This window comes from Leptopilina boulardi, unplaced genomic scaffold (assembly GCF_019393585.1).
Source record: "Leptopilina boulardi isolate dan_hultmark-lab unplaced genomic scaffold, ZJU_Lbou_2.1 LbouV2_332, whole genome shotgun sequence".
Classification (NCBI taxonomy): Eukaryota; Metazoa; Arthropoda; class Insecta; order Hymenoptera; family Figitidae; genus Leptopilina; species Leptopilina boulardi.
Window position 1 is genome coordinate 883,154 of NW_026137899.1, and position 21,458 is coordinate 904,611.

General features: G+C 31.2%; 1 protein-coding gene across 1 annotated transcript; it reads right to left on the reverse strand.

The window, feature by feature from the left end:
- Positions 1-242: 242 nt before the first annotated feature.
- On the reverse strand, positions 243-5,142 carry LOC127285377 (uncharacterized). Its single transcript, XM_051311358.1, has 3 exons — positions 3,948-5,142; positions 849-3,734; positions 243-814 (listed from the first exon to the last, which is right to left on the reverse strand). Exons 1-3 carry the CDS (start codon positions 5,140-5,142, stop codon positions 243-245), a joined length of 4,653 nt encoding a protein of 1,550 aa, XP_051167315.1.
- Positions 5,143-21,458: the final 16,316 nt, after the last annotated feature.

Below are 21,458 nucleotides of genomic sequence, written 5' to 3' on the forward strand. Positions count from 1 at the left end.
CTTTAAATCGGTAATGGGTAAACACATTTTAATGCTCTCTTATATGTGCCGGTCGCACATTATAAAGTGAGAGCGCGCACGATTCCATCTGAGCCTGGGTGTGTTGCAATGATTCGCCCAAGCTTCCAACACATTGGTGGAAGATTGTCTTCCTTGATGACAACAAGAGTTCCGACCTTGATCTCTTGTTGATTTGATGTGACTTGCCATTTAATTCTGGCAATCATTTCGTTGAGGTACTCTCAGTGCCATCGGTCCCAAAACTGTTGACGCATTTGCTGGGCATGTTGCCAGCAATTCAGACGATTGCTTGGAATGTCTCGTAGATCGTCCTGTGGAATGCTTGTCAAGGAATTGCCGATCAAAAAATGGGAAGGAGTCAAAGGTAAAAAATCGTTCAGATCAGATGAAAGTGGTGTTAAGGGACGAGAATTGAGGGTAGCCTCGATTTCTACCACATAAGTGTGTAGTTGTTCATACGTTAAAAGTGCAGTTCCCGTAACTCGCGTAAAATGGTGCTTAAAAGATTTTACTGATGCTTCCCAGAGACCACCGAAGTGTGGAGCTCTAGGCGGAATAAAATGCCATTTTATTTTATTTATCAACAAAAAATCATGAAATTCTGAGCTCTTTTCATGAGTTTCGATTGTTTTGTAGAGTTCTCGCAACTCATTTCGAGTCCCTGCAAAGTTAGTAGCATTGTCCGGTGAAACTGAGTTTGGTATTCCTCGGCGAGAACAAAATCGTTTGAGAACGGCAAAAAAGGCGTCTGTTGTCAGATCGCTTGCCAATTCTAAATGTACAGCCTTGGTGGCTAAGCAAACAAAAATTGAAACATACGTTTTTACCTTTCCTCGATTCCTCTTTAATGAAAAATGGACCACAGTAATCGACACCGGCATGAGTGAAAGCTCGAGAAAAAGAAACACGATCGCGAGGCAAATTTCCCATCAAATATTCAGGCTCGCGAGGCTTCGCTCGAAAGCATGGGAAACATTGACGAATAAAGTGTCGCGTTGTATTACGACCAGTCACATGGTGACTCTTAGGGAGGACGATCGGATGTTTTTGCGAATTTGGAATCTCAGCGTTTCCTAATCGAACTCCTACCCTAATAATCCCTTTTTCAAGAAATAGATTGAGTCGAAGAAGGCTGCTTTTTTGTGAAATATCTTTTCCCTGTTCTAAGGCTTGTATTTCCTTTAAAAAGGTTTCCCGTTGTGTTAATTTCATTATTTTAAGAATTGCGTCATTGAACTCTAATGGCGAAAGGCGGCCTAGAACTCGATCGGATTTGTTTTCAAGTTTTGCATTTTTAATAAAACGCATGAAATACGCGACTACAATAACAAGTTGTTTCCAATCGCTGAATTTTTCTAAAAGGTTATAGTTTTGCTGAACTATTTTTAGCGCGACCAAAGGTTGAACTTTACGTTTTTCTGGAATTTCGCAACGAGTTAGAGAAAATTGAGGCCACAATTTCTCATCCATTTCTAACCAATTTGGACCATGTGTCCAAAACTTATTTCCTACGAGCTCTTGTGGGCTCTGACCACGTGAAATTATGTCCGCGGGATTGTCATGAGTTCGTACATGACGCCAATTTTCAGAATTTGTTTTTTCTTGAATTTGAGACACTCGATTTGCTACAAAGGTTTTTAACAATGCTGAGGGGGTATTGATCCAGTTTAAAACAATTGTAGAATCGGACCAAAAAACGACCTGTGAAAAAGTCATTTTTAACGATTGAACGACGCTTGAGTATAATTGAACTAGTAAGGTAGCAGCACATAATTCTAATCGAGAAAGAGTTGTGGCCTTTATAGGAGTGACTCGTGATTTCGAGCAAATCAGGGACGATTTGTGAACACCTTGACTATTAGTCGAGCGAAGATAAATGCACGCTCCGTAGGCCTTTTCACTAGCGTCGCAAAATCCGTGAATTTGAGTATCTACGAAATCAGGAATCACGAGACAACGATCAAATTTGATTTGGTTTAAATACATTAATTGTTTAGTGTATTCTTCCCAAATCAATTGAATTTCTTTAGAAACTGGTTCGTCCCATGTGAGATCACTTTTCCACAACTGTTGAATTAAAATCTTTCCTACGATAATGACTGGTCCTAATAAACCCAAAGGATCAAATAATTTTGAAATGGTGGAAAGAATTTTTCGTTTTGTCAATGGGTACGTGGAATTTGGTAATTTAACGGTGTAAACAAAAACATCTAAATTGACATCCCAATGCAAACCTAAAGCCTTTATTACTTCCGATCTATGAAGAGACATGTGAGTCTCAGGAACTTCTGTTTGTATTTCGCATAATTCAGGATGATTTGATGCCCATTTTTGCAAGTTAAATCCTCCCTTTTTTAACAATTTGATAAGCTGATTTCGAATAAAAAGCGCTTCGTCATAAGTTTGAGCGCCCGTCAACCCATCATCGACATAAAAATCGCTTTTTAAAATGGAAGCTGCTAGAGGATGTGAATCTTTTTCGTCATTAGCCAATTGGTGCAATGTGCGTATTGCGAGAAAAGGTGCGCATGCCGTACCAAACGTGACACGATTCAAGGCGTAAACCTTAATCGGTTCATTCACATGCTCTCGCCAAAGAAATTTTTGAAATTTAATATCATTTTCATGAATCAAAACTTGTCGATACATCTGCTCGATATCGGCAGTCATTGCGTATCGAAAGGATCTAAATCGAAGAATAATTGAAAAGAGATCTTCTTGGATTGTAGGCCCTATTAACATCGTATCATTTAAAGAGATACCGGAAGTAGTTTTCGCAGACCCGTCAAACACAACTCTTGTCTTCGTTGTGATACTGTCTTGTTTTAAAACTGCGTGATGTGGTAAATAAAAACCGTCTTCCACATCATTATCGCAATTTTTGAGAGGAGTTAAATGCCCTTCATCAAAATAACTCTGAATGTTTTTTACGTATGCTGCCTTGAAAGAAGGGGATTTTTCAAATTTTCTTTCTAGGGCATAAAATCGCTGAAATGCTGTGTTGCGAGAAGTACCTAAGTTTTCCTTCTTTTCGTTAAATGGAATTTTAACCTTGTATGAACCTGTTTCAGTGCGTTCAAAATTTTGTGAATAATGCGATTCACATTCCTTTTCTTCGTTAGAATATACCTTTACCTGATCTTCTTGACCTAGTTCCCATAAAATTGGCAATTCATTAAAATTCACAAGATGACATGAAATTTTAGTTGAATTATTTGAATCAAATCGCGGTTTTTTATAACTACCGGCAATAATCCAACCAAATTCGGTTTCTTGCAGCAGAGTGGTTTGCTTCGGAATTCGCATTTTTCCTGACAATAAAAGATCATAATAAATTTCTGCACCGATTAATAAATCAATTTTTCCAGGATTGTGAAAATCAGGATCGGCTAATTCAATACCAAATGGAATTTTGAATTCTTTTCGATCGAGAGGAATAGAAGGCATAGGATTTGAAATTTCCTTGAAAATAAGAAGACATAAATCGAATTCTCGATCAGTCACTCTTGATTTTATTTTTGAACGAGTGGAAAATTGAACGTTGGTACTGAGATTTTCGACACCGTTAAGAACAACATTGGTCCGTTTTTTATTCAACCCGAGAGTGGTAGCAAATTGCTCAGTAATGGAATTACACTGAGAACCTGAATCTAACAAAGCTCTGCATAAATGAAATTGACCTTTTTGATCTTTTATTTCGACCACTGCGGTTCCTAAAATGACATATGATTGTGTTTGGGATTGAAATTTGACCGCTACAGATAAGGAATCTGTGGGCCCTTCACTTTCTTATTCAGATGTTCTGTGAGATTCACGTGTGAAATGAAGCAAAACATTATGCCTTCTTTTGCATTTACTACAAGTAGGTTTAAGACAATCGATCGTTCGATGATTGTTGCCAAAACAGTTGTGACATATTGACGCACCTTTGACAACATCGTAACGTTCTTGTTCTGAAAGTTTAAGAAATTGATTGCATGAATGCAATGCATGATCTTCCGAACAGAAATGACATTTAGGACGCGAATTTCCCTTGTTAGACACTGTCGTAGTAGCTACATATGCTTGCGATGACTTAGGATTATTTCTAGAATCTTTATTGAATTTTGAAAATGGCTTTTTACCGTTTGGTGGTTTTATCGAAACTTGAGGACCTTCAAGTAAAGCACGGCGCTCAAGAAACGCTATCATATTTGCCATGGTTGGAACTTGTGTTGTACTTAGTGATTCCTCCCATTTTTCGCGAGTGTAATCATTTAATTTACTTTTGATAATATATATCAACAATGTGTCCCAGTATTCAACTGATTCCCCCAGAGCCTTAAGTTCTCGCATTCTTTTTTGAACATTGTCTAAAAGCGTACGAATTGAAAATTCTTTTGACATTGACTGAATTTTAAAAAGTGCTTGTATGTGATTCTCTACTATGAATTTTCTGTTATCATAGCGCGATTTTAACAATTCCCAAGCAGTCTCATAATTACTTTCTGATGTTTCGAGCGAAGCAATTACTTCCGCCGCTTCCCCTTTTAAACATGCTCTTAAATATAAAAATTTAGTAATTGTTGGAAGATCTTTTTTATCGTGACACATTGACTTAAAAGAATCATAAAAAGAAAGCCAAGTATCATATGTACCATGAAAAATTGGTGGTGGAAGCTTTGGAAGTTGAAAATGAGATGAAGCTTGAAAATTTTCATTATTTGATGAATTTGTGTTTGGATCAATTTTGGAACCTGAATCGGAAAGTAGCCTAGGGATCGTGTGTGAATTTGAAGTTGAAGGTGTCAAAGACTGGGTTGACGTTCCGATTGCGTTCTTTTCTTTTAACTTTTTTAAATATTTGTTTGCTAACGCGTTTAATTGGTAAAATCGCTCTTCAAATTCAGTTTGCTGAGCATCAAGATTTGCAAAATCATCAGGCTTTAAAAGTTCGATCTGACCTTGAATTTCATCAAATTCATTCCAAAATTCTTTATGCTTTTTGAGGCGCGTTTCTAAATCGAGGGATTCCAAATCAGTTTCATCGGTAATTGAATTTAACGTTGTTTGAAAATTCGTTGTTTGACGTTTAATATTAGCGCGTTTGTTTTTTAACGAATCATAGTCTGGTTCTGCCATTTTGAAATAATAGTAAACAATGAACAACTATCACCTTAAGCAGAAGAAATTCAAGACAATAAGAATAAAGACAGGAAAGGATTTTCGATAAATTCCTTGACTTACTTTTTGATGCTGTTGACTGCTTGGCTCCTTGTCAGGATATCCTCTTCCCAGTTGACTTGAACACCAGAATTTTACGCGATATAATTGAGTCTTTTTTATTGCATTATACATGCATAATTTGAAAGAATAAATTTTGTGTCTCAAAAATTGATTGAACTGGAATGTTAGAACTGTACATTAATTGTTGTTGTTGCTGGTTTGCTTTGTCCAACTATGCGAAGTAAAGAATGAATTAACTTCACACAGTCACAGTTCTTTGTATGTTGAAATGAATCATATCTAACTTTACAGTCAGAAAATATAGTTTTGGAATCACTATTTTTGTGAAGGTTAAACTTCACTAATTTTCGTTAGAATCACGAGTTCTAGTTTTTAAAAATAACTAGTTGTTTGTGCAAATGCTGAAAGCTTTACACATTTCACTTATCGAGTCATGAATTCTACTTTTTAATTCACTAGATCTCTGAGTAAAGAATGAAACTTCACACATTTGTTTGAAAGTCAAAGTTCTAGTTTTGAAATCACTAGTTGTGAAAAGAATACAATTTTACATGTCACTTTTCACAAAGCAATATTTTACACTTTCGTACCGGCGCGATCATTGAATGCCCGTAACTGTGTAAAATATCCGCGACTCGAAGGACCAAAATGTTTAATGTAAGGTTTAAAAATCAAAAAAAAAGGTTATCATGCGAATGAATGGATGACTGGAATTTCACTCAAATACAATGATTTTATTTTACACTATTTACATTTTAAAATGGTTACATTATTGTAAGGCGGAGATACAAGTTAGTCATTGCGACTTGTGCTAGCGATGTGCACAGTTCGCTTTTCCGTTTTGTTCTGATCTCAGACCTTCGCCAGAAGGGCTCGAAAGGTCCGAAAACCGACTCCTTTCCGAAGTCTTGAATTTTTCTGATTATTTTTAAACTAGTCTAAACCTGCAAATTGAAGGAGGAGCCTTATCGGGTTGCCAAGACCGAGCGTCAATCCAGGTATAAAGCAATAAAAATTGAGCCTACTCGTCGATTTCTCTATGCCGGTTAATGAGTTCTTTCCCTACGACGTACAGTTTTTACAATCTAAGAGCTTATGGCAATAAATTTAAACTATGCAGTAAATGTGCAGCTGGAAATATTTCCAAAAAAAGATGTTTCCTAGTAAAGGCGTTTAAATTTAAAAATGGTTATTGTCGTTAGAAAATAAATTTTACAATATTGTTTTTACACATAGTACTGAAATATTTAGTAAAAAAAAGCATTGAAATTGTTCCTCCGGAACACTGACAGATTTGTAGAAACTACAAGGAAAAATCAAGTTTTCGAGTTTTTCTTCTTAAATGGAAAATATTTCCGGAGATCAAAGTAAATGGTTAAAAATTTATTATTTAATTATTTGTTGTGATTTTATTAGAGATAAATATGTGTAGATTTAGATAAATGAATAAAAATAGAGGTAATAATTAAATTTGTTTATGTTTTTTTTCTTTTTTTCAAATTGTGGCCTTTGAAAATTCTTTGGGGTAATAGGAAAATTGTGCCAGCCAGCAGAGTTTCGTTACCTCGATATGTCTTTTCTTATTTTTTTGAAAATTAAACAAGATTCATTTATAAAATTTGATTTTGTTGCATATTTAATTGCTAAGAATCAATATTTGTGTTTTATTTTCTAAAATCTGTTATTATTGGATATTCTAAAACTAAAGAAGCTGTAGGTCTTTTTTATGTCTTAAATATTTTGTAAAATGTTCATCTGACGAGAACTATTGACAAAATAAGAAAAATATCTAAAGAAAATAAAAATTATATCATTTTATTGGAATTTCAAGTGAATGCTCTCAATTCCCCACAGGTGGGGTAATGGGAGAAAATGCATTTTTTTAGAAAACATTTTTTTGAAAACTTACTTTTTTGTGCTTAATTTCTAATTAATTATAATTAAAGATAACAAAAGGAGTAAAAAATGACCAAAACAATATTTTATTATAACAATAAGTTGGTTTTTTTAATCATTGTCCTTAAGAGGCTCCAATTCCCCCACCTTCCGCTATTACTTTAAACAATACAATTATTAAATTTTGTTCAATTTGAATATTTATTTAAATATCAAATTGATATAAAAATTCGTATCAATTTGATGTTTTCAGTATCAATTTGATACATTTAAATTAGTAAGTTTTTGAACATTAACCTGAATATTGAGGAATAAATTTTCATGAAATTAGTGAAAATATTTAGCAATATTTCTTTGTAATATTGGTGAAATATTACTGAAAAATATTCCCACAACTTTCAAAAAAAAAAAATTTGTAATATTACCTACATTGGAATATTTCTTGAGCCGGACATAGCAATATTCCTGAAACATTTTGTTGCAATAAAGCATTGCATTGGGGGTCTGATATTTGTTTTCAAATAAGATTCCGTTTAATCTTATTCTACTTATGTATGGATTAATCGTGAAGTAACTAATGCAATAAATAAAATAAATTTTTAAATTTTTAATCTAGTGAAGCAAACTTTAAAGAATAAAAATTAACCAAAAGTAAAACCAACACCTAACGAGTTTTTTATTCTGTTATAAGTTTGCGATGTGATTTCTGATTTAGGGGGCAGCCAATCAGGCTTTTCTCAAGACGAGAATCAACGATAGCTCTCGTCCTATATTCTTGATGGTATGGTTAAAGGCTTGAGGCAGAAGATTCCAAGGTAGGTGAGCCACGGTATCTAATAATTATTGGAGGTCGTTTGCCAAATGAAGAAGGTGGTTTCGCCCTCAGGTGTAATATGTACTACGTATTTCGTGCCAAGTCCTATATACGTTCGTTTGATTGTTGTTACATTCCCTCTGATTGCATGCCTTACAAATGACTTGTAATTTCAAAACTCCTTCACCCTTTTGAAATTCAATAACTCCCTTGTCTTCTGTTTTGGTCACCACATCGTCTATTCCAAGTCTCCATACGTAATTATTTTCGTCATACTTTACGTTTCTTCCAAATCCCATTATGCACGGAAAATTTACTGTCAATTCTTTAACGCCAATTTGGTGAATTGTCATGTTTGTAAAACTCGTTAGTTCTACAAATTTTTTTTATAGAAAATTGACGCATAAAATTAATTAGGAAAATTCAGTTTATTCGTAGTGACAAAAACGAAATTCAAATCAAATGCCTAATATTTTATAAAATGATCTTCATTTTATTAATTTCAAAGTGATTTATATTTTTTATACATTCAAATCTAGACGCACATTCTACTTTAAATTTTCAATTTATGCTAAATCGCTGATAAGTTAAGCAATATTTATTTTTAATAAATTTTAAACTCAAGTCTGCTTATAGAAAACGATCAGTTTGATTTAATTTACATAGAAATGGTACATTTTGTTTACCTCACTGATAATTTTAATAATGAAAAAGTGTTCCCGGAGGCGCTTGGAAAAATATGGGATTTAATATAACACAGGCGAGGTTAGCATAACCTGACTCCCTTGTCATTACGCACCTGTAGAATGTAGATGATCATCGATTCTCAAAAGAAGTTTATGCTTTGGGATAAAATTGCCTTATAAAAACCAATGAAATAAAAATCAAACAAAAAAATTGGAGCTGCATCTGGTACTGACGTGAATATGTATCTTATATTCCCGTCAGCAATATAATTATATTAATAGAAGTTGCTTTTGGGAGAAACTCCTAATTTACCAAAAACTATACATAATGACCATCGCAGCATTATTTAAATCTAAAACCATTTATGTAAAGCATTTTCGTGTTCTGTTATATCTTTTATCAAAATTCTTTTGAATCTTCTTTTATGTATCAACATAGATTTCTTTAAATTTTACTTTGATATTAAATTTCAAATAAAACACACATAATACTGTAATTATTTATTACATTGGATCACAAAACAATATTATTGCTGTCATATTTATTGTAAACGAGAAAATACAAATAAACAAATATAAATAAATATAAATAAAATGATTCTGCTTAACATGTTAGATATACAATTTTTTCTTAAAAAAAAATTACTGAATATTTATAATCCAAGAGCCTAAAAATAACTCTCTGTAATCGAATTATTATCAATAATTTTTGTAACCCAGTCCCCCACAGCACCGAAACTTTCCTAAAGATTTATTTGAAATATTCGGAATATTTAATTGCAATGTTTAGTGAAAATTGTGTAAAGATTTAAATGTCCCACTTGAATAAATGTTTAGCGCGAAACTTTCATGAACCTTCAAATTAAATTTTCGCCTAATTATCTTTACACAATTTTCACTAAACATTGCAATTAAATATTCTGAACATTTTAAATAAATCTTTAGGAAATCTTTAATAAAGTTTCGGTGCTGAGAGGGGTGTGACTATTAACATAATTTAACATTTTTTTGGATAAAACTTTTTTGGAGAATTAAAATTTTTTTTAAATATAATTGCACGAGCCTATCTGAAAGGATTGCCGAAAAAAATCCATAAATTTTCCAGAAGCCATTTTCGGAAGTTTTCCGAAAATCCTTTTACATGGGCAGTTAGAAAGTAAATTATTAATATTTTACAAAAAAAAGGAACATCGATCTTTCCTTAAATATCGTACGTTCTTCGATATTTTGCACCTACCATGTTTTAGATAAAGAAGGGTTGTGAATCTCAGGGTGGGATTCACAATTGATGAGAGTAAATCATACTATTCAGTTCACCGATCATCATCATTTCCACTTAATTTTGCAGTTCTTTCATTCTTTACTCTGTCCTATTATTCAACAGAAACCCTTTTACAAAATGCAAACATTTTTCCATCAGACCATTAAACTATCTTACGCTACGTTTGTTGCACCTTACATGCACCCTGACCTCTGCTTAATTATAATTTTTCCCATTCCAATAAAACCCTTTTGTTCGCCTGTTAGGGCGTGTCTACGCCCATTCGATTAAACACATATGCCATAAATTTAAATAATTAATTCTACATACTTCCTCCGTGAATGAATAGAGAGATATATCATCATTTACCATATTTACTACGCTGACATGAAAATTTATAAATTAAATATTATGCCTAACAATCAGTAGAAAATTGTGGATTATATCGTATATTATCCCGGTAAGAAGGAGTGGATTGAAATGGAAAAATGTGAATTCAAATTGTTATGAAATTGAACACATTTTGATCCAAACGAATGTCGTTTTTGTCCAGTCTCATTTCAATTCATTTTCTGGTAAAACATCTGTTTTCATTTTTATCCAATTTAATTCTTTGAAAACTTAGTGTAGAAAACGTTTACACTTGAATTGTTATCCAAACAGTGTAAACTGAAATCAGTTTAAAACCGTTGAATTCTCAAAAATTACTATAAAAGTTGAAATCATTTTAATTCTTGTGGTCAGAATACAAATTATAGCAAATAAATCTAATTTAATATTGAAATCAATTTCATGACATCCCTGCAATAGAAAATTGAATCGAATTAATCGCATTAAAATTGAGTTTATTTTAATTCCTTTAAGAGAAATAAGATTGAAAAAAAACTAATCCTGTTAAATTTCGTTATCAGTTTAATGCAATTCATAAAATAGAAAATCAGCTTGTCATTTCAAAGATGAATTGCAGTATTACTTGTTTTGCGCGTCGTAGGAACATCGTGTTGTGCTAATTATTATATTAATTAATTAATTAATTATCATATTAAAACATTAAAACTCGAAGAATTGTTCTTAAAAATGAACAAGTCGTGCTTCCATTACATGAAATTTGTTTAGTAAAAGAATATTTTAACTGCACACGGTTTAAAGTCATTTTACGAAACTTAACCTTATTTTCTTTTGGCATATTGTGGAATGTTTTTACATGTTGTTTTTACATCAAAGTGAAGTTTTTTTTAATTTGATATTTTAAATTAAAGATTGTGACTTATTTTGAACAGGTTAATTATACTTATTTTTGTGGGTAGCTTTTACCAAGATTTCACTGGTAGAGAGTACCATAAAAGTTAGTTCAAATAACTAATTTTTCTAGTGATCAAAAATTATAAGTTAATTTTACCAACGAAGGTTTGTAATCACTCTAACGAACCCCTGCGCTTGGTAAAATTTTGGACAAAAACGACATTAAATTAGACAGAAACATTTCTATCTTTTTTAATCCACTCCTTCTTACCTGGATTATTAATTTAATTCATTAATTTTTCCTTTAATATATTCGTTTGCAGTTCTTTATAGATTAGCTAGTTTTTTTGCTGTAAAATAAAATACCCTGATTAAAATTTCAAACTGATTTTAGATTAAATACAGACAGATCCGTCCGGATTAGTCAAAAGAATTTGTATAAAAACAATTCTAAAATAATCCGTGTTAGTCATCAATCAGTCCGGATGAAAAGATAATTCTGAAATCAGTCCGGAATATTCCGAAATTGACAAGCAATAAATCCTCAATTAGCCTGCAACAATTTAATTTTAGTTAAATCAGTAAACAATCCAAAATGAGTTCAGAATATTCCAAAAAAATATTGTCAAAAAACTAAATCCGACATGAGTCAATAATAATCTAAAATATTTATATAAAAAATCTGGTATTAGTCCACAATAATCCTGATCTAACTTGGCAAAAAAATCCTAATCCGAAATGAGTCTGGAAAAATTCACAATTAATATGTACAAAATCAGTGATCTAAGTCTGAACAAAAATTTAATCAAAAAGGAGTCCGAATTAGTTGCCAATCTGTGTGTAACGAATTCGGACTTAGTCAGGTCTAAAATTTTAATTGAAAATCTGTATGTAAAAAATCTAGTATTAGTCCACAACAATGTTGATTTTGTACATATATATATGGGGTAAAATTCCTGTAGCAAACTAAGTGAAAAAAAGTTTATCGGATCTGGCTGTAACTTTCACATAGTTAGGTAAAGTAGTATTGTTAGGTTTTTTCAAAAACTGTCGGATTGGGTTGAATTTTTTTGAAAATTTTTAAACAGTAAATTTTTGAAGACTTGTAACTTTTAAACAGAAGGAAGAAAAAAAATTTCTCCTGTTTTTTTTCAAAAGGTTTTTTTCTGCTCTTTCGAATAATGCAAAAAAATTTCAAAAAATTCAAATTTTGACCCTTGTTTTGAAAATTAAACTTTTTTTCGAATTTTTTTTAAGTTCGGTCCTTTTTATTTTACTTATTTATTTTGTTTTGAAAGCTAAAAATGTGTATTTTTACCACAAAAAATATTGAGATGTCCTTTTTTGTTATTTTCGAGATATTGATTAATTAATTAATTAATATTAATAAAAAATGAAATATTTTACAAATAAATAAATTGATTGCAATCATGAAGGTACCAATTGAAAGCTGACGTTATTCCGCATCCAACGATCCCTTATATGGACTATTTTGGATTAAAGGATTTTCTATAAACAATTGCCATGTTAGCCAATTGTTTATTTACAATCCACTAACCCAAAGTACTTCATATAGGGCTCGTTGGATGCGGAATTACGTCAACTTTTATTAAGTAACGTTAGAATTGTACACAATGCACATATTCTATTATGATTACATTGTGATTAAATAAAAAAATTTGAAGTTTTTGAAACTTGATACATTTTTCTTGTTTTGAAGGTTTGTGTTAAACAGTGCGACACCTATTATTAAGTACCGAATAATTATTTCAATAATAATATTCTCAGTTAAGATGAGTCTCTAGTTTTGTAAGAACTGTTCACTGTCGGTGTAAAAGACATATTGACCAATAGTCACTACTTTGGTTAATATTTCGAAATGTGGAATTAATTCGAAACAGTCCACTTTAGATCGAATCATACACAACTAATAAATGCAAAATTACTTCTATTGAATCCAAAATTAATCTGGCCTGTGTAATCAGTTATCTGACAATAAATATCTTCTAAACCGTCAGAAAGTATTCTGCGGACAAAGTCTGTGGGATCCACAGTAGCAGTTTACGTAATTTGATGACGCGGTTATTTATACTTACAAGACTTAATTTTTCCTCTAGTTATGATGTGCACGGTTTTTTCCGTCATTTTTCATGATGTTTTATGGTTTTTTGGATTTTTCTCGAAAAATATCCACTTTTGGTAAAAAATACATAGAACATAAAATGTGTGTTTTTTGAGACCTCCCTATTGAAAAAAAAACACGTATAATTATACGCATAATTATACGTACAATTATACGTATTATTATACGTATTATTATACGTATAATTATACGTATAATAAGACATACGAATTTGAAACAAGAATTATACGTATAATTATACGTATAATAATACGTATAATTAATTATACGTATAATTGTACGTGTTTTTTTTTCAATAGGGATATATTTTTGTTTATTAATATATACTTAAATATTATAAAATATAGACACGTATAATAATACGTATAATAATACGTATAATAATACGTATAATTATACGTATTATTATACGTATAATTATAATTCTATTAAAAATAGAATAATAGAATAGAATAATAATAGAATAATTAGTAGCAAAATTGCGCTGGAAATTTTTAGAAATTTTAAAATGCAAATTAAATTTCACGAAAAAAAATATCGTCGAATGTCAATTCAAGCAGTCACCCATCTAAGTACTAACCGCGTCCAACGTTACTTAACTTCCGTGATCTGATGAGAACTTGTTCCTTCGCCTTGGTGTTCCCGCTGTCTTGTCTTGATTAATAACTTTGTCGTATAAGTATCACTAAAAGTGAGGTTAGGTGCGATACAATACTTATACGACAAAGTTATTAATCAAGACAAGACAGCGGAAACACCAAGGCGAAAGAACAAGTTCTCATCAGATCACGGAAGTTAAGCAACGTTGGACGCGGTTAGTACTTGGATGGGTGACTGCTTGAATTGACATTCGACGATATTTTTTTTCGTGAAATTTAATTTGCATTTTAAAATTTCTAAAAATTTCCAGCGCAATTTTGCTACTAATTATTCTATTCTATTATTCTATTTTTAATAGAATTATAATTATACGTATAATAATACGTATAATTATACGTATTATTATACGTATAATTATACGTATAATTCTTGTTTCAAATTCGTATGTCTTATTATACGTATAATTGTACGTATAATAATACGTATAATTATACGTATAATAATACGTATAATTATACGTATAATTATACGCATAATTATACGTATAATAATACGTATAATTATACGTATTATTATACGTACAATTATGCGTGTTTTTTTTCAATAGGGCTATAACTTTTATATGAAACATTTTTCGAAATTTTGCGTTTTTTACGAGATAATCGCAAAAAAACAATGATTTTATTGTGTTTTTTATAGTTTTTACCATGATAATCACATTTGTGCCAATTTTCACTATCATTTTCGTAATTAGGGCACTAAAATACCTTAGTATACCAAGTTTCATTAAGGTCGGAGTTAAGACGCTTTCGGAACTATATCCCTCGTTTCTTAATATCTGACTTTATATTCGGATTTATAGGAGAAAATTTTACATAAGAAATAACAATGAATTGTCGCAGGTTAGAAAATTTTTAAAATTTTGTAAACAAGTGTAATTATTTTAATTATACACTGGACAGTTCGCTAAAGTAAGTTATACTCCGCGTATGCCCCTGACGATGCAACCAGATCTACTCGCGCGCGTTATTTTTGCTAGTTCGCATATATTAGACTTTAACCACTCTTGGACTAGTCGCGTCGATTTAGGATGATCTTTTTATTTACTTTATTTGTTAGTAATAAAGCAAAAAACTGAAAACATTTTCCTAAACAATTCTTTGAAAAAAATTTTTATAGAAATATTTTTTATTACTTCGTTATAAAAATCCTACATTGCAAATATATATATATATATATATATATATATATATATATATATATATATATATATATATATATGTAGACAAAAAACTTTTTTTCATTTTATCCTGATTTGGGATTAACTAAATTATATTTTTAATCAGAACACTTGAAACTAATAATTCTAAAAAATATTTCTTTTAATTTAACGATAAGTCGTTTCATTTTCAATGCTTTTTGTGCCTAGTCCATTATTGCATATATAATTCTAAAATAAATAGAGTAAAGTAAGGTAATATCACAGGGAAAAGCCGCAGGAGTCTCAAGACGATCATACTAATAGGAAAACCAGGTACAGTTGTTACAACGCTGATTTCTTGTAAGCTATTAGCTCCTTTATCTTTATGATAAAGGAGAGTCATTTACGTCCACAAGTAATATTTCAATTTATGTCGCAATAATTATTTTCCAGTTAATTATATAGGAGGTCACATTGTGATGAATGAACAAATTATTTTCTACATGGGGATAATATGTTTAGTAAACTATAATATGTTTAATATTTTATTATTTGTAAATAAATATACATATAATCGATTTTGTACTTTTCATAATTACAAAATAAAGAATTGATAATAATTAAATTTGTAAAACTAGGGGAGAGTAGTCAGGGTTGTACAGTGGTCAGGGTTGAGCCATCGCGTTTATTTTGTTTTATCACACTAGAGTCATCTGTCTTTGTATGTAAGTATTTGTTAGCAATGTCAGGGAATATTTCACATACGTTGCAGTGAAGTGTGCGAGCAATGAAGACGTATTATGCGAGTCACTGCTCTACGATTAACAAAAAACTTTTTTTTGTTTCAAAAGAAGACAATTAAGTGCAGAAAAAATATGTCGAAGACAAAGTAACTTGACTAAAATTTTTCATTAAGAAGTTCTATGAAAATGTGGAACGTAATATGGTGTTTGGATCACGCGTTTATTTTTGTGTGAGATGTGACGCTAAACCACGCGTGAGTCAGGGCTGAGCCACCCAAAAATTTTGCAATTATGAAGGATTCTTCCAATGGAAATTTATTTGTCGACTTGAAGAGGTGTCAAAACTTCATTTCCATTAGAAAGAAAGGAAATACAAATTTTTGATAATTTTTTTTTCACTTTTCAGACCAGCTTTGCGATATACAAGCGAAAATCTGAAAATTACACAATAAGGGCTTTTTATTTGAATTTTGTGGTTCCTTTACACATTTCTAAGTGTATTTGAGCTCCATTCTATCATTTTAAGGTCATTATTAATCATTTACCTGCATATTTCATTGATTTTCTACAGTGGCTCATCCCTGACTGCTTTTTTTTTTTAATTGACTATAACTCCGAAACTTTTGGTCAAATATTTTTACAATGTTCAGCAAAAACATTGCATTTTAGTAGATCTTTCGAACCATATGCAAGAAATCTCAAAATTCGGACTACAGGGGAAGTTATAGAGAAAAGTTAAAACTATGTCCAACCCTGACTACACTCCCTTACTTTTTATTTTAATTATGTGTCTGATGTTCTGAACGTCCAAGTAAATGAAATTATTTTAAATTAATGGTTTATTTTTTATAATTTTTTTAAATTTCAACTGCAATGCCAAAAAGCAAATACATTGAATATTTATTAATTCTTCATATAAAAAATTAATATTTTGTAATGAAATTCAAAGTTAAGTAAGTAGGTTAGAAATTTTTTGTTCATTTGAACGTTCAGAACTTGCAGAATATTTTTAATTTTAATTATAGTTGATATTTCGTTATTTTTTTCTAAATTTTCCTAGTCACCAGTTTCCCTTAGTAATTTATTTATATTACCACATGACGAATAAAATTAATTTTCCAAATTATGGTTATATTATGAAATGATCGATTGAAAAACTACTTACGGATTGTTTATTTATTTATTTAAAGAAAAATGCAAAAAGTGGTAGTATGTCAATTAAATAGGACTATTTCCAATCTCTTAACTGCATTTAAAAAAATACGTCCATTATGGAAATTTTTATTATTTTTATCATAGTTTACTTTTAAAGTAAAAAATAGTTGATTTAGTTAATAAGAAATTATTTTTGTCAATTTTGTTTACTTTTCATTAAATATATGGTATATTACACGGGACCATATTGAAATTTTGTCATAGACCGCAAAGCAGTTAAATCCAATCACTACTTTTAAGTGAACACAGAAGAATATTAGCAAAACAGATGGTGTTTACAAAACTTTTTTTTAATCTTTGCTATTTGTCTGTTTCTCGAAGTGAATTTTTTTCTCACACTTTGGACTATTTTTAGTAGAGATCTCGTAACTCTTTATTATGTATCATTGAGTTCGAAACTGATTCCATTCTTTGAATGCGAAATTACAGTTTGAGTGTTGGCTGCCTTACAGATGTGAACGCACGTCGACAACAGTCAAAGTATCATTATTTTCCATGCTTATATGGGATACAAAGGTGACCACAACGGCTGCTGCGATAGCATCAGCCAAATCTTATTCATGTGTAATAATTTGCATTCTCGCTCGTCGGGACAAGAACCCACATTATTAGAGGGGTTGAATTGGGCTTGGCATTGAATTGGCAGAATGAGGGACCAATACCGAGATATGTGGTTTCTTTTTCTGCTCGGTAAAATTTCGTAATTAACTTTTTTGCCACAATTCACATCTTCCGCGCTTCTTTCACATCCTTTTCCTTCTCCTTTCCAAAGGCGGGACATGCGTGTTCGCGTTTCGGAGATACGTATATTTGTTCTGAGCAACTTCCATGAGCAGAAATAAAGAGAAAACGCTCTTCATCTTCTTTTGTTGTATCGACATTTATTATTAGCATAGCATTAAGCCAGTTGTTAAGCCAATATTCTGTCAACTTCTGCAATTAAAACTGTCCTTGAACAGAATTTTTTTTCACTTTCATTATATTAATTAATTATACTTATTTAAATTGGAAAAAAGGTTAATTGAATCAAGTAATTGCTTTTACTAGAGATACTTTACTTGAAACCACGAAGTAGTATAAGGAGACGTAACACCCATAGTAGATTGTGGTGAAAGTGAGCCCCAAAATCGTGTCCTAGAGTTTACGCATTTTTCTAATAATGCGATGAGGACGCCGCGCGTGGAAAAATAGAGAATTAAAATTTATCACGTGCTCGCATGTGCTGACAAATTGTCTCGAACCGGTGTTTCGCGCTTGCACTTTGTGCTTTGTTAATGTTATCAGTGAAATGTCATGTTTTATACAAGGATGTGGATCAAAAATAACTACAAAAGAAGAAAAAAATGGAGAAAATCGAAGTTTTTTTTCGGCTCGAACAGTATTTAATATTTAATATTTCACAATATTTATTTTATTATTTATTTATTACACAATATTTTATCAAAACCACTTCGTGATCAAAACACTTTTGCTGTCAACTACAGTTGTTTACGCGATAGCAGACGACATATTTTGATTCCGATTTATCTCAGTAGAGGCGCTACAAGAGCATTATTCGAAAACCTTAGTAACTCTAGGACACGCATTTGGGGTTGCTTTGAATGCATGGCGTTACGTCTCCTTATACTACTTCGTGCTTGAAACATATCGATATTTTCTTATTGGAAGAATTTTATTTTCTTGTGTTAAGTAATTTTGAGCGGCAAATTTCTTGAAATGTAAGAAAATATTATCCCTTAAAGCCTACTTTGCAGCTGGTACCACTTTTTCTTCGATGTAGCTCTTACTGATCTGCCTAAACTCAATTCTACAATCACACACTTCGTATCAGCTTGCTCTTTTTGTAACTCTGTCAGGAGAGAGTACAGATTTGGCTGATGTTTCAACATGTTCATGTTGTAATAACAAATAAAAATGTAAAATAAAATTCAATAGTAAAATTTGTCAACACATACATAACACATAAATAAATAAGCAGACAAATAAATAAACAGATAAAAACAGTCAATTTACAATCAGTTGCACATTTCTGAACATGGACATATAATTTGACAGGTTATGAAATAACTCCAAGGAATGTGGAAAGTATATTCATTGAAGATACCTTGTAGATGGCGCAAGTAACAAAAATGTGATTAACTGTACAATAATTAAATTATTTAAAAAATTATTTACTCAAGTAAGTCAAAACGAAAATTTTGTAATTAATGTAAAGAAAGGTATAATAATTACTTTTAAAAAACAAAGTTTGTAAAATATGTGAATCAGTGTTACTCAAACGGATCACGTAAAATTTTTAAAAAGTAATGTTAAAACATTGTTTCTCATTTAATTATTATTTTTTATAAACATTTAATTATATTTAATTTTTATTAACATTTTGATTGTTACTAATTGTACCCAGGTGTACAATTAATACAATATTATATTTATTATTTCCCTACTGCAAAAACCCACACGGAATTCCATATGGAAACCTATATTGGATTCCTAGTGAGAAACCATGAAGGTTCCCATGTAAAAGCACACCGGAATTTCAGATAGGATTTGGTATAATAATCCATACCAAAATTAACAGCACTACCATTTATGTGTTTTAGCATTGGTAAAAATAAAACACAACAAAAAAATACCACCTTTTTTCTAAATAAAACTGAAAGTTTTGCAAAGAGAATGATCAAAGAGATTCAATTTTTGACTCATGAAAACAATTGATGTGATACTTTACATCATTACAACAAATTAATTTATTCTTTTAATTAAAATTGAAGAATAAATTTCATTCAAGAGAATCAGATTCATAGTGAATTTCATGATAGAAGAAACTTTTGATTCTGCAATTTTCCAAGAATGAATAAACATTTCGTTTAAGTGAAATAAAACTGACTTATACGAAATGAATGAATGAGATGAAATCACGCTCTGTCTAATCGTTCTAGAGTCTCGCCTAAAGAAAAAAGAGCTGGTGTCATTTTTTTCTTTTCTGAAAATCTTAATTGCTTTCTTATTCAGGGAAATGGAAGAATCTCATATCCGCTCTTGAAGGGATTAATTCGCTGACAATTCGAGTGAAAACTCTTCCATTCGGCAAGTTTACTAGAGAATTCCAGTGGGATCTGTTGAAATAGTGAGAGATGCCCTGCAATATCTTTGATAATGTTTGAATTCTCTTCTCCTTTTCTCGTTTGAGTAGCGTCCCGGGTCACAGTCGCATAAATGAAGGTTCGTTTGGATAATTGAAATCATTTCGTGAGAATTTCATGTGTCGATGCTTTTCGTATCCCGTTACGGTCTGATCAGAGACCCTCAACTCACCGTATGGAACATGATTTCATTGTGAGGTTTGCGTAACAATTCTCTTACGGCATTGTCGCAAATATCATTACAGACATGACATTTGCAAGCAAACTGTTGTCGTATGTCGATTCTCTTGATTAAAATTTAATCTCCTATGGAAGTTAATTATAATATTGTTAAAGGACAATTTTATCATAAAGAGACAAATGCTCAAATCCGAAAATTCCAAAGTTATTGTTTTCCCAATGGTAATTTTTTTCGAATATAATTCATTCCAATTGAAAATCTAAAATTCATTTTCTTCTCTTGTTATTTATCAAAATTGTCGTATATAAAATAATGGAATTGAATTACAGAACGTTTTTTTACTTTATATTTAGAAACATGTCTTACTTGTAAAATTAATTGTGAGAGAAAATTTTGCAATCAAAACATTTGAATACAATATTAAAAGAAATATAATTTTTAAAAGTTCTACCTCAGTTCTTTTTTATGGCGATTTATATTCAAATGGTTTCAGGGAATATCTTGAAAATGTAACACCGTTGATTTTGCTGGTAGATTGTTGTCAACGCTATAATTAAAATAAACTTTTTCAATACTTATGGGTTGATTCATCTACCCTTTTGCATAATAAATTCGGTGTAGACGACGATTTTGCGTGCGACAAAAAGTCAAGTTTCGGCAGTACAACGAAATAAGCAAACTATTAATAATAGAAGCGAATGAGACGTCATGGGGTGGTGCCGTGGTTACATTCAACCAGCCAACCCCTTTGCATTGCACGTAACGTAACGTAACGTTCTGTTCGGTATGTTCAACGAGCTGGAAGATCCATATCTCACTTTAGGGGTTGCTCTTGGAATCATGCATGTTGGTGCTTGCACAAATACGTGTACATACATTCTGTGTGCTTATATAATGTCCATTTTCAATGGAAACATGAATACGTTAAATGCACTCTTAAGTGAAGATGAAACGAATTCTTGAACCGTGAATTATTACTAATGAGTAACGTCTTCACTTTTGTTACTTGTTTTTGCAGATATCAAATACCGTTATATTTTATAAGTGTATCCCAACTCTTGATAATTTTTAAACTTATCTGTTTGT

Excerpts from the sequence above, each read along its gene's own strand:
- LOC127285377 (XM_051311358.1), bottom strand. The coding sequence starts at position 5,142 with ATGGCAGAACCAGACTATGATTCGTTAAAAAACAAACGCGCTAATATT. Across the intron at positions 3,735-3,947 it reads ACGTTACGATGTTGTCAAAG|GAACCGCAGTGGTCGAAATA; the intron begins GTGCGTCAATAT and ends ATGTCATTTTAG. Across the intron at positions 815-848 it reads TAAAGAGGAATCGAGGAAAG|CCACCAAGGCTGTACATTTA; the intron begins GTAAAAACGTAT and ends TTGTTTGCTTAG.